General features: G+C 45.5%; 1 protein-coding gene across 1 annotated transcript in view; it reads right to left on the bottom strand.

The window, feature by feature from the left end:
• Nucleotides 1-12,505, bottom strand: part of Sh3gl3 (SH3 domain containing GRB2 like 3, endophilin A3) — a 145,164-nt gene extending 132,659 nt beyond the window's left edge. The window contains exon 1 of the mRNA XM_004658230.3: nt 12,390-12,505. Coding sequence (XP_004658287.1) covers nt 12,390-12,434 — 45 coding nt within the window. The 5' untranslated portion in view covers nt 12,435-12,505. The remainder of the gene's footprint in view (nt 1-12,389) is intronic.
• Nucleotides 12,506-12,710: the final 205 nt, after the last annotated feature.

The following is a 12,710-nucleotide window of genomic DNA, read 5'->3' as shown; positions in this document are numbered from 1 at the left end:
GAAGTCTCAGCAGGGAGAAAACATGAAAATGACTCAAATTGCAGAAGACACTAGGAAATGGAAAGACATCCCATGTTCTTGGATTGGAAGAATCAATACTGTGAAAATGTCAATCTTGCCAAAATTTAAATGAAAAGCTTGAAGTTGAAATTTTCAAATAAAACACAGAATTTAAAAGTCAGTATGCAAAGTAAGAATCATAACCTGGAAATAGAGGACAATGTAAATCTGAACAACAGATTGAAAATAAACTGGGGTGAGGGAGACAGAGTCTCAGAGGCACGGAAGACCTTCAACAGAACATTAAACATTCAAGTCATCAGAGCCCCAAAGAACAGAAGGGTTCTATAAAGAGCTCAAAGAAATGGCCAAAGACATAGACACGTACTGATGCAAGAAGCTAAGTGAACATCAAACAGGTAGAAGAAAGAAATCACATTAAGACGCAATCAGTCAAACTTCTGAAAACTAAAGACACAGAAAAAAAAAAAACAGCTTGAAAGCAGAGCCAGAAATGAAACCTAACCTCTCAAAGTATACCTGAGTTCTCACCTGAAATAATTAGAAAGAAAAAAAAAAACTTTCTAAAAATAGCCAATAAATTGAAAAAATGCTCATCCTTATCCACTAGGGAAATGTAAGTCAACGCTACAATTAGATTCCAGCTACCCCACTCAAAATGGCTATCATCAAGAAGACAAATGACAATAAATTCTGAAAAGAATGAGTGGGAAGGAACCCTTACTCACTGCTGGCGGGAATGTAAATTAGTCCAGAAGTGAGTATGAGGGTTCCTAAGAAAATAAAATTAGTTAACTACTACCAAATGGATCCAGCTATATCACTCTACTTACCCAAAGTCAGCACGCCACAAAGATACTTGCACACGTAGGTTTATGTTTATTGCAGCACTATTCGCTCTAGTAAAGACATGAAACTAACCTAGACTAGATGTCCACCAAGAGATGGATAAAGAAGATGTGCTATGTAGACACAACATTTTATTCAATCATGAAGAAGGAGGAAATGATGTCCCTTGCAAGAAAATAGAACTAGAGGTCATTGTATTAAGTGAACTTAAGTCTGACACAAAAAAGACAACTCCCTCGGGTCTTCTCCCATATACAGAAGCTAGATTTAACAAAGAAAAAGACATGAAAGTAAAAGCGACTATTTGGGAAAGGAAGAGGATTGGTGAATATGTTCAAAGTACATTATATATGTGTAGGAAAATCTCATAATAAAACCCATTATTTTGTATAATTAATATGCATTAATTAGAAATGTCTAAAAAAGAGGGCTGGATAGTTTAGCAGTTAAGGCACTTACCTCCAAAGCCAAGGACCCAGGTTCGATTCCCCAGAATCCACATTAGCCAAATGCACAAGGTGGCACATAAGTCTGGAGTTTGTTTGCAATGGCTGGAGGCCCTAGCACAACCATTCTCATTCATTCTCTCTCGGTCTCTCTTTCATTCTCTCTCTCTCTCTCTCTCTCTCTCTCTCTCTCTCTCTCTCTCTCTCTATCTCTCTCTCAAATAAACAAATAAAAATAAATTTTTTAATTTATTTTTATTTATTTATTTGAGAGCGACAGGCACAGATAGAAAGACAGGTAGAGGGAGAGAGAGAGAGTGGGCGCGCCAGGGCTTCCAGCCTCTGCAAACAAACTCCAGACGCATGCGCCCCCTTGTGCATCTGGCTAACGTGGGACCTGGGGAACCGAGCCTCGAACCGGGGTCCTTAGGCTTCACAGGCAAGCGCTTAACTGCTGAGCCATCTCTCCAGCCCTAAATTTTTTTTTTTTAAATAAATGTCTAAAAAAGAAAACTTGAATCCAGGAACAACCCAGCAGCACTGAGAACCAGAAGAGGTTCCAAGGCTCTGCCCTTCTACACAGAACACAGAAGCAAGGTGGAGGAGTCATCTGATTGGCTCCATCTAGTCACAGTATGATCAGCTTCTTGCTTGTGATTGGCTGAAACTCTGATGTTTGTTATACTCAAATTTTGGATTAAGTTGGAACAATGAAATATATTAGGTAAGAATTCAATCTACAACCTTGGGATAATGGCCTCCTCTTTATTTAATTATGTAACATTTTGGAGGTCAGAAGAAAGCACAGCAGTTTCAGGTACAGAAAGAAGAAACCCTCAAGACAAAATCCTACCATTCACAGATGAAGGAAAATTAAGGAAATCTGTTACCAGCACACCTACTCTAACAGAATGGCTGAAGGAGTTTCTCTAAACAATAAAAGAACGCAACTTGGAACGTCAGGAAGAAAAAGCATGATAAGTGAATCTCTGTATAGACAAAATAGATGCCTTCTCCGCATGAGTTGTCTCAGTTATTTTAATAATTAAAGCACAAATTAGGCCGGGCATGGTGGCGCATGCCTTTAATCTCAGCACTCAGGAGGCAGAGGTAGGAGGATCGCCATGAGTTCGAGACCAACCTGTGACTACATAGTGAATTCCAGGTCAGCCTGAGCTAGAGTGAGACCCTACCTCGAAAAAAAAAAAAAAAAAAAAAAAAGCACAAATTATAACGCTGCTCAATGAGTTCCTAAATGTTCAGAGGGAAATATTTAACACTAATGGAATGTAGTTATTTACATGTATTATAACACCTAAAGCAGTAATACCTATCTATACCAAAAGATACATACAAGAACACATATGTCACAATTTGAATTTAAATAAATTTCAACTAACACACAGAAAAGCATAGTAAAGAGGGAAACAAAATCAAAACAGAGCCAACCATTAAAAATAAATAAAATGACAGCCTTTAACCTTAATATATAATTACACTAAATATAACTGGTCTAAATAGACAAACCATAAGACAGACTGGAAGAGTAGATTGAAAGTCATGCTATAGTTTAAATCTGAAATGTTCCCCACAAGTTCATGTTTTAACACCTTGTAGTGTTACTTATATTGAAGGCTCCAGAGCCTCTGGAAGGTCATGTTTTACTGGTAGAAACAGAGGACGGGAACTCTGAATGCACTAGCTACACCTGGTTCTGGTCCTGCACCATGGTTCCCAGTCAGCACCATGTCAGCAACTGCCACCACACACTTCCAAGACTCAGCTACTCCCACTGCCTTGCCTTCCCTACAGCAAACAGAAACCCCTCTGAAACTGGAAGCCAAGATAAACCTTTCTTCCCTTGGGTTGTCTCTGTCAGGCATTTTGTCACAGAGTCCAGAAAAGTAATACAAGAGCCGGAGAAATGGCTTAGCAGTTAAGCGCTTGCCTATGAAGCCTAAGGACCCTGGCACAAGGTGGCGCACGCGTCTGGAGTTCGTTTGCAGTGGCTGGAGGCCCTGGCGCATGCATTCCCTCTCTCTCTCTCTCTGCCTCTCTCTCTGTCGCTCTCAAATAAATAAATAAAAATAAACAAAATAATTTTAAAAAAGTAATACAAGACCTGACTACATAGTCTTCAATAACAAACTTCAAGTAATGCAATATAGGCAGACCGAAATTCAAACAAAGCTGACTAGCTATGTCAATACCAGACAGACATCAGAGCAAAGAAAATTGCCAGAGTCAGAGACTGACATTTGAAGTGTAGGCTTTACTTTTAAATGCCACTAGAAGACACCAGACACTAGCCAGAAAACAGCATGGCCTGAGGTGCATCTTTTATTTATATTTTATTCTGGTTAACATGTCTTAACTGTACATATCAATGGGTTTTGGATGATGTTTCAATATATCCACACAGCACACACTAGTCAAAGCCAAGCGCTCTTTGCCTGCCCTCTCATTTCCCAACTTCCACTTATCACCATTCTACATTTACGTCAACTTCTTTTTTGCTTCTACACTGACAGGCCATATAGTAATTGTTTTTCTTTAACGGACTTATTCAACATAACATTGTTTTATAGTTCCATCTATTCTTCCTACAAATGACAGGATTTCATTTCCTCTTTATGGCTGGATAATATTCCATTGTGTGTGTCACATTTGCTTTAGCAATTCATCCATTAATGGGCACTAAGTTAACACTGCAATCTTAGCTATTGTGACTAATGCCCAAAAACTCTTAGGTATACTGCTTTCATTCCCTCTGGATACATACTCAGGCATGGAATGGCTGGACATACATTTCTATTTTTTAGGTTTCTGGAGGAAACTCCATACTGTTCTCTATAATATGGCTGTGGTAATTTACATCCCCATAAGCAATATATGAGTTCCTTTCCTTCTCTTCCCATTGTGTTATATTTGCTATGCTTTGTTTTGCTTGAGATACATTTTTAAAAGAACATCCTGGTCACTGTTAAGAACAGAGTGTAGATAGGACGCATAAAGCTCTGCAAGTGAGTTAGGAGCTGCTGCAGCAATACAGACAAGAAAGATGGCCAGACCAGAGCAGCAGTGGCAGAGGTGGAGAACAGTCAGTGGAATAAGGGTACATGTTCAAAGCCAAACCAGGAGGAAGGTCTCTGATGAGGTGATGATGAGAAGGAGAAGTCAAGAGCGAGTTCCAGGTTTTGTTTTCTTTTACTAAAGCAATTGAGCAGATGCTGGAGATCAACTAACTATAGGGAAACACACTGGGACAGAAAAAATTAAGAGTTCTGGTTTGAACACTTCAGCCCTGAATACCTAAGAGGAAAGATAACACAGGCACATTTATATCTGTATTTAGGAGGAAGATCTGAGCTAGAAATTTATGCGTGTGTGTGTGTATGTGTGTGTGTGTGTGTGTATTAAATCGGTGTGACTAGGAAAGCTTCCTTGAAAGAATGAAAGTCTAGAAAACAAGAGGTGTCTGAGCCAGAGCCCTGAGGTCATCTAGGATTTAGCTGTCAAGAGGATGAGAAGGAGCCACCAAAAAGGACCGAGTCCAGAGGTAACCTGACCAAGTGTTGTACTCAGTCAATGGTCCATTGAGCAAATGCTGCTGAGAATGCAGATGGGAAACAATTAGACTTGGAAAGTTGGAGGCTACTCAAGACCTAAGCAAGTATGGTCTCAAAGCACCAAAGCAGAAAGTCAACTAGAAGGGGATGAAAAGGGAATGGTGACCGGAAAACAGAGAAAGCACACGCATTTCTTCAATATGCTTTGCTGAGCAATGGAGAGGAAACACGGATGTACTACCAAGGGAGGGCTTCCTCCTTCCTTCCTGCAAGATAGGAGCTACTAGAGTGCATCTGCTTGCTGATGGAAATGACTCAGAAGAGATGTAGACTGCCAAAGAGAGACATGAGCACAGGAGGAAAGCACCTGAAAAAATGAGAGGAGATGGACACGGAGGCACAGGGGAGTGACCAGCTACATGTTTTGTCTGTTGTTACCTGAAGGGAAGCAGAAAAGCAATTAAGTCTGAGCCAATGGGACCCTTTGGACTTACGAAGTGTGACCCATAAGGAGGAAACAGCAGATGTGAAAACATGCTATGGCTGAGATACCAGGTTCACCAGGGAACACCCAAGTCATGCAGCCTGAAACAGCAGCAGCTCTGCCACTGACAGGAGGTCACAGAGCAAAGCACTGTGAGCATCTGCACTTGAGAAAGGCCTACCCATTATCCAGGCATGATGGCAACGCCTGTACTCTCAGCATGTGGAGATACAGGCAGGAAGGCTGGAAATTCAAGGTCATCCCCAGTTAACAGTGAGTTCAAGGCTAGCCTAGGTTACATAAGGCATGTCTCAAATAACAGCAGTAATAATAATGCGGGCTGGGGATGGAGAATGCTTGCCTACCATGCATGACAACCTGAGCTTGATCCCCAGTACATTAAACTGAGCATGGTGGCAAGACAGTTAATCCCAGTACTTGGGAGATGGAGACAGGAGGATCAGAAGAAATTCAAAATCATCTCCAGCTACATAGCTTAAGACAAGCCTGGGCTACATGAAACCAACAGAAGGAAAGGAGGGAGGGAGGGGAGGGAGAGAAGGAGCAGAAGGAGGAGAGGGGAGGGCAGGGCAGGGCAGGGAGGGCAGGCAGGGCAGGGAAGGGGAGGGGAGGGGAGGGGAGGGGAGGGGAGGGGAGGGAAGGGAAGGAAGGGGAGGGGAGGGAGAGAAGGAGCAGAAGGAGGAGAGGGGAGGGCAGGGCAGGGCAGGGAGGGCAGGCAGGGCAGGGAAGGGGAGGGGAGGGGAGGGGAGGGGAGGGGAGGGGAGGGAAGGGAAGGAAGGGGAGGGGAGGGAAGGAAGGGGAGGGGAGGGGAGGGGAGGGGAGGGGACAGGAGGGGAGGGGACAGGAGGGGAGGGGACAGGAGGGGAAGGGACAGGAGGGGAGGGGAGGGGAAGGGAGGGAAAGAGAGAGAGAGAGGAGGGAAAGGGAGAGAAGGGAGGGAAAGGGAGAGAAGGGAGGGAAAGGGAGAGAAGGGAGGGAAAGGGAGAGAAGGGAGGGAAAGGGAGAGAAGGGAGGGAAAGGAGGGAAGGGAAGGGAAGGGAAGGGAAGGGAAGGGAAGGGAAGGGAAGGGAAGGGAAGGGAAGGGAAGGGAAGGGAAGGGAAGGGAAGGGAAGGGAAGGGAAAGGAGGGAAGGGAAGGGAAGGGAAGGGAAGGGAAGGGAAGGGAAGGGAAGGGAAGGGAAGGGAAGGGAAGGGAAGGGAAGGGAAGGGAAGGGAAGGGAAGGGAAGGGAAGGGAAGGGAAGGGAAGGGAAGGGAAGGGAAGGGAGAGGGGAGGGGAGGGGAGGGGAGGGGAGGGGAGGGGAGGGGAGGGGAGGGGAGGGGAGGGGAGGGGAGGGGAGGGGAGGGGAAGGGAGGGGAGGGGAGGGGAAGGGAGGGGAGGGGAGGGGAAGGGAGGGGAGGGATCCATTGCTAAAGAAAAGACACCAGTATTCAATGGATTGGAAAGTGGGACAGTGGAGTCCAGATACTTTCCTGTTTTCCTGCATAGTATTTCCACAAACCCTTCCCTGTGCATCCCAACACTTCCCAGGTTTCCACTTGAAGCCAGAATCTAAGTACCCACACTTGGCTAATGTACTATCTCCACAATATGTTCACCTGTTACGTAGCCAAATAAAGCAGTGTGTCACTTCTGTTTACTGACAGTATTATTTTCTGGGTAAAGCATGCCATTAATAACTTCCCCAAATACACAAACAGCACCCACACACACTTAGCTTTGGAAATATAATTTACATTCAATTTGTTAGTAAAGCTGAAAAGGTAATCTTAAATAATGGGAAGAAAATCTCTGCTTGCAAATGTGTTTCCAAATCAAATTCCATGTGATACCCTGCATTCCCTTTACTTTATAGAGCAAAAAATACTAATGATAAGAGATATTTGAGTTATACTATATCCTTCATATGTTAAAAAATCCAGTCTAATTTGTTTTAAACATCTACCCTTGCACCCTGACCTTAAAAAGTAAAGTTGTCAAGCAATCCATGTAAAAGAAAGCAGAGTGTTCTCATTTTAAAATATGTCCCGATGCATTTAAGAGAAAAAATAAATCATTATGGATTATGCAAAGTGCATTTTATCTTCCTAATCTGAAAGTGAAACAAGAGACATTCAGTGCCTCCCTGGAGACTCTCATCATTTACCAGGAACATCTTTCTCTGGAGCATTTGTTCATAAATGGCCAGCCTGTACAATGACTACAAGGGAATACTTCAGGGCCGCTTATGGCCGCTTATCTTCTTTCTAGTTAGTGCATTGAAAGAAAAAGGAGAGAATGCTACCAAAATTCTGTGTTCAGGGCTTTGCATTTCCTACTGTGTAACCAGCTCACAGGACAAAGGTTGGAGAGCATTGCTCCAGAAAGGGAAAAAGAAGTCAGTTTAACCTGGAGCCCACAAGGATGTCATCACTGGGTAGTTAGACAGCAGGGAAAAGAAATATTGGTCCCTAGACTTTTATGGGAATGTGGCACAAGGGCTTAAGGGGCCAGAAGGTCCTGCAATGGCAAGAATGTGGCTATTGGGACAGTGTCCAAGCCAGGGCAGCCACCACTGGGGTCTGAGCCTCCTTGACCAACTGTAACCACTGTCGAGAAAAATTACTATGAAATACGCAGAGCCAATACACACCAGTGAGTGGTAACACTAATGTGATTTCTGCACCGCATCTTTACTGCTAGGGCACCATGTTAGCAAAAAGCCACAGTGGTATCTCTAAGCTCTCTATGTTTATTTCTAATCACTAACCTGCATCCCAGTTCTATTTTTAAATTCTGAAAAGATTTTAAAAAGTGGGGTTGGAGAGATAGCTCAGTGGTTTAGGACACTACTTGCAAAGCCTGACGGCCTGGGTTCAATACCCAGTACCGACATAAGGCCAGATACACAAAGTGGTGCATGCATCTGGAGTTCCTTTGCAGTGGCTAGAGGACCTGAAGTACCTGTTCTCTGTCTTGTCTCTCTTCTCTCTCTGTCTTTCTGCTTGCAAATAAATAAATATATAAATATTTTTATTTTTAAAAGAAAACAATAAAAGGTTAAGCCAAGTTTAGTGATGCATGCCTTTAATCCCAGCATTTAGGAGGCTGAGATAGGAGAATTGCTGTGAGTTTGAGGCCAGCCTGAGACTAATTCCAGATCAGCTTGGGTTACAGTGACATCCTACCTCAAAAAAAAAAAAAAAATTAAAAATAGGGCTGGAGAGATGGCTTAGTGGTTAAGGTGCTTGCCTGCAAAGCCTAAGGACCCAAGTTTGATTCCCCAGTACCCACATAAGCCAGAGGCACAAAGTGGCACATGTATCTGGAATTTGTTTGCAGTTGGTAGGGGCCCTGGCATGCCCTTTCTCTCTATCTGCCTGCCTTTCTCTCACTCTTAAATAGATAAGTAAATAACTAAAATATCAATACATAAATTAATAAATAATAATAGACTAAAAAGTATTTAATGACAAACTCAAGAAACCTGAGTTCTAGTACCAAATACTAAATAAAGCAAAGCATGGATTTCATTTTAGAAGTAACAGCTTACCCTCTCGTCAATGTAGTTTATTACACCCTCTCTCCTGTTGTTTTCCATGTGCTGCCAAAAATGATGCTTCGTCTCTAGGGCCCATAGTTCATTTGCTATAATGTAAAGGGATCTTTTTTCTCAATGGCAGATAAGATATTAGAAAAGAAGAAGTTAATTGGAAGGTTACGAGCTATTTTACCCTCCCTATGGTTCAGAAAAATAATCACTTTGCATCTGTTCTGACTCCTTTATCTGGAAAAGATCTGTAGTGTGGGGCTGAGGAGATGGCTAAGCAGTGAAAGGTGCTTACTTGCAAAGCCTGCTGGCTGGGGCACCCACAAAAAAACTGGATGCATGTGTCCGGCATTCATTTGAGCAGCAAAAGATCTTGTCATGCCCATGCACACATACATATAAATAAAATGGACCCGTGTTGTCTTTGAAATGCTTTGAGTAAATTACTTAAGAATTTCAGAACATTCATAACTCCATATATTAATTTTGTTGAGATACAACTTACTACATAACTGACCCATTGAACTGTATAACCTAGTGGTTTTTAGTATATTCAAACCGTTCTACAAACATTAAACCCATCAAGGTTAGGACAGGGACTTGGGTTCTAAATTTTCTCATTCATTACATTGGCGGGGGGGGAATGCAAGGTCCAGATGGGTCAAGTCACAATTCCAAAGTCACAAAGCTGATGAGTGGCAAAGAGCCAGGCCTGAATCCCTGGGAATTATTAGCCATTCGTGTCATCCAAGACTCCCTTCCCCTGCCCCTGGGAAAGTTCTGAATGAATTAAAACCCGCTGTTACAATGTTGTTTGAGAACATCTGGTATTTTTTATTTCTCTGTTCCCTCCTACTAAATTCAACCCAGCCTAATTTCTCCAGCAAGTCTGTTGCATTGCATGATTTCTTAGAAAGACTTCTAGAACTTGAAATAGAGATGCAGCTCGGTTAGCAGAGTGCTTTCCTAGCATGCAGGGAGGCCTGGGTTCAATCCCCAGCACCACATAAACCAAGTATAATAACTCCAGCATTTGAAAGGTGGAGACAGGAGGGTCAAAAGTTCAGGGTCACCTTGAGCTATATAGCAGGTTTGAATCCAGCTGGGGCTACATAAGACCCTGCCTCAAAAAAGATAAGAAAAGAACAGATTTCCAAAATAATTTAAAATGTATCTAATAGGTACTTTAACCATAAAATGTTGCTGGTAAGCCCTGGGAGACTCTATGATATCCCTCCTTTCAAATGAAGTGAGAATTATTTAACCTCATACAAAAGAAAGAAAAAGAAGAAAAGGACAGGAAAGAAAAAAAGAGGAGAGTGGAAGGAGAGGGTAAAGAGGAATAAAGAAAGGAAAGGATGATAAATTAATCAGCAAGTAGGACATGCACCTGCCCCAAAGCCAATGCCAACTTACGTCCCTTAGACTTCTCAAAGTTGCCATTCACTTTAACTGACTGATTGTAACTAGTTAAACCAAGTCACCTATCCCAAATATAATATTTCTGCAACACCAGAAACTTCCAAGGATTGCAACCATTCATTCTGGTTTGTGGTCAGCAGCTCACTGAATCACCCACCCAAGGGCTCGTGTCTTGGCTATTGCTGAGACTTGCTTCTTTGAAGTTCATACTCAATAAAAAAAAAAAAAAAAAAAAAAAAAACTCAGAATCAGAGACTCATTCCCTGTCTGTGCTAAGGAAGCCAGTGTCATAAGCACTGACCTGACCACCGGGTCCTCCTGACTACCCAAGCCAACTGGTCCACTGTTCACACAGAAGCACTTGCTAACTATGAGCCTTTAAATCCCGCGCCTCTCTCATCCTATATTCTATTAGCGCTTCCCTTCCTGTGTTACTCCACTTCCAAACTTCATTCATTCAATAAATATTTATTGAGCAGTCACAACTCATCAAGTACTAGGCTAAACACTGTCCCTAAATGTGGCCACTCCCTGGAGGTTGTATTTAGACCCTACTGTGCCTCTTTTCACTTTCCTCAGCACTTATATTTTTAAACTCTCCCAAATCAGTAGTTCCAATCTTGATTTTACCTCCTGGATCTCAGGGAGGATATGCAAAGGCCAATCATAACAGAATGTCCCAGGAACAATGGACAGAAGGCAATGTCCCCCCTCAAGGTGCTGGTGACCCAATGATGAATCTACCATCTCTACCTTCACCCAACTGGCCTCTCCTCCAGGCCTTCTTTCACCCTGAAGAGCATCACTGTCCATTCAATGCTAGAAACAGCAATCACCGGGTTTCCTAATGGACAGGCTGTGAGGGGACAGCAAGGCCTTTCAGCCTGGGCTGGAGGCTAGAAGAGTCTTCTAATTCCTGCATCAATTCAAGGATGGACGGTGCGTGGGTGGGGCCTCATCACCAAGTGGATTCTAAGTACAATCTGTCCATCAGCAAAATCAAGCAAAATTGAGACTGGGGAGGGGATGTGGATGGGCCAACATATATCAGGGTTCTGGTGAACGGCTTTACAATGTGAACTCTGCCATTGGCTAGAAGAGCCTGCAATGTTTTTCCTCAAAACACACACACACACACACACACACACACACACACACACACCTTCAAGTCTCCCAGTTTTCCAGCTTCCTCTGTTCAGAATGCCTGTCCTCTCCTTTTCCCACAGCCACAATTCCTTCCATACCTAATTGCCAAATGGCACGTATCCTCCTCCGAGACGCTTTCCCTGACGCCCCCACCCCCCTCGTGTCATCTGCCATCCTCTCGCGCGCGGAGGTGTGTCTAGCACGGTTTGTTTACATGTCTGTCTCGGCGGGGGAGGGGGGCTTCCCACCACATTGCTCTTTGAGAGCAGGATTCTGGTGCTCCACCACGGCGGGCCGCCGACCCAAGGGAAGACAACTGAGAAGGCAAAAGACCACTACATCATCCCACTACATCATCGAAGAGCCTCAACCCGGGCAGACTGGCGAGGTCCACTCCGAGGCGCTCGGGGATGGGGTGGGGGCGCAGCGGGGCCCAGCCAAGGCGCCAAATACTCCCCGGCACCCCACATTTCCCCACACCCCGAGGCATCATCGGGGTAGACCTCGTGGAGTCGAGCTCCCCCCAGGGGGGGCCCTCCTCCCAGCACGCGAGCATCGGGGTGTCGGGCGCCCCTGACCCCTCCACCTCGGCTCTCTCCTCCTCCTCCTCCTCCTCCTCCTCCTCAGAGCCGCTCAAATTTGGGACCGCCGGGGACCGTGGACTTGGGGGACAGGGAAGGAGGGGGAGACGCAGACGCGGAGCAGAGAGCGCGCGGCCTCCACCCGCTGGCGCCCTCCTGCGCGGGAGGAAACCCAGCCCGAGCGGGGCTCCTCCGGGACCCCGAGCCTTCCCACCCGGCCCCGGTCCCAGCCCCGGCCCGCGGGCCTCTCGGGCGGGGGGAGGGTGGTCTCCGCCTCCCTCCGTCCCTCCCCCCCCCCACTCCCGGGCGCCTTCCTCCCCTACCTGGCTGGCTTTGTGGAACTGCTTCTTCAACCCGGCCACCGACATCGCGACTGCGCCCGGCTGGAGCTGGGTGATGTCGGGGCTCCGCCGGGCCACGCGGCCGCGACGCGCTGGGGGAGCGGGCACCCCGGGCGGTCCCCGCGCGCGCCTGGCCTCCGCCGGGCCCGCCTCCCACGGCCACGGCCACGGCCACTGCCAGGGCCACGGGCTCCCGCGCTGTCACACGCGCGCGCGCCGATGGCAACACTGCGTTCCCAGGCCCCGGCGCAGCCCATTGGCCAAGCCGCGGCGGTATGCAAATGAGGCCGCTGGGGCCCGCCC

Source organism: Jaculus jaculus, chromosome 3 (genome assembly GCF_020740685.1).
Source record: "Jaculus jaculus isolate mJacJac1 chromosome 3, mJacJac1.mat.Y.cur, whole genome shotgun sequence".
Classification (NCBI taxonomy): Eukaryota; Metazoa; Chordata; class Mammalia; order Rodentia; family Dipodidae; genus Jaculus; species Jaculus jaculus.
This window is presented reverse-complemented; position numbering and strand designations above follow the sequence as displayed.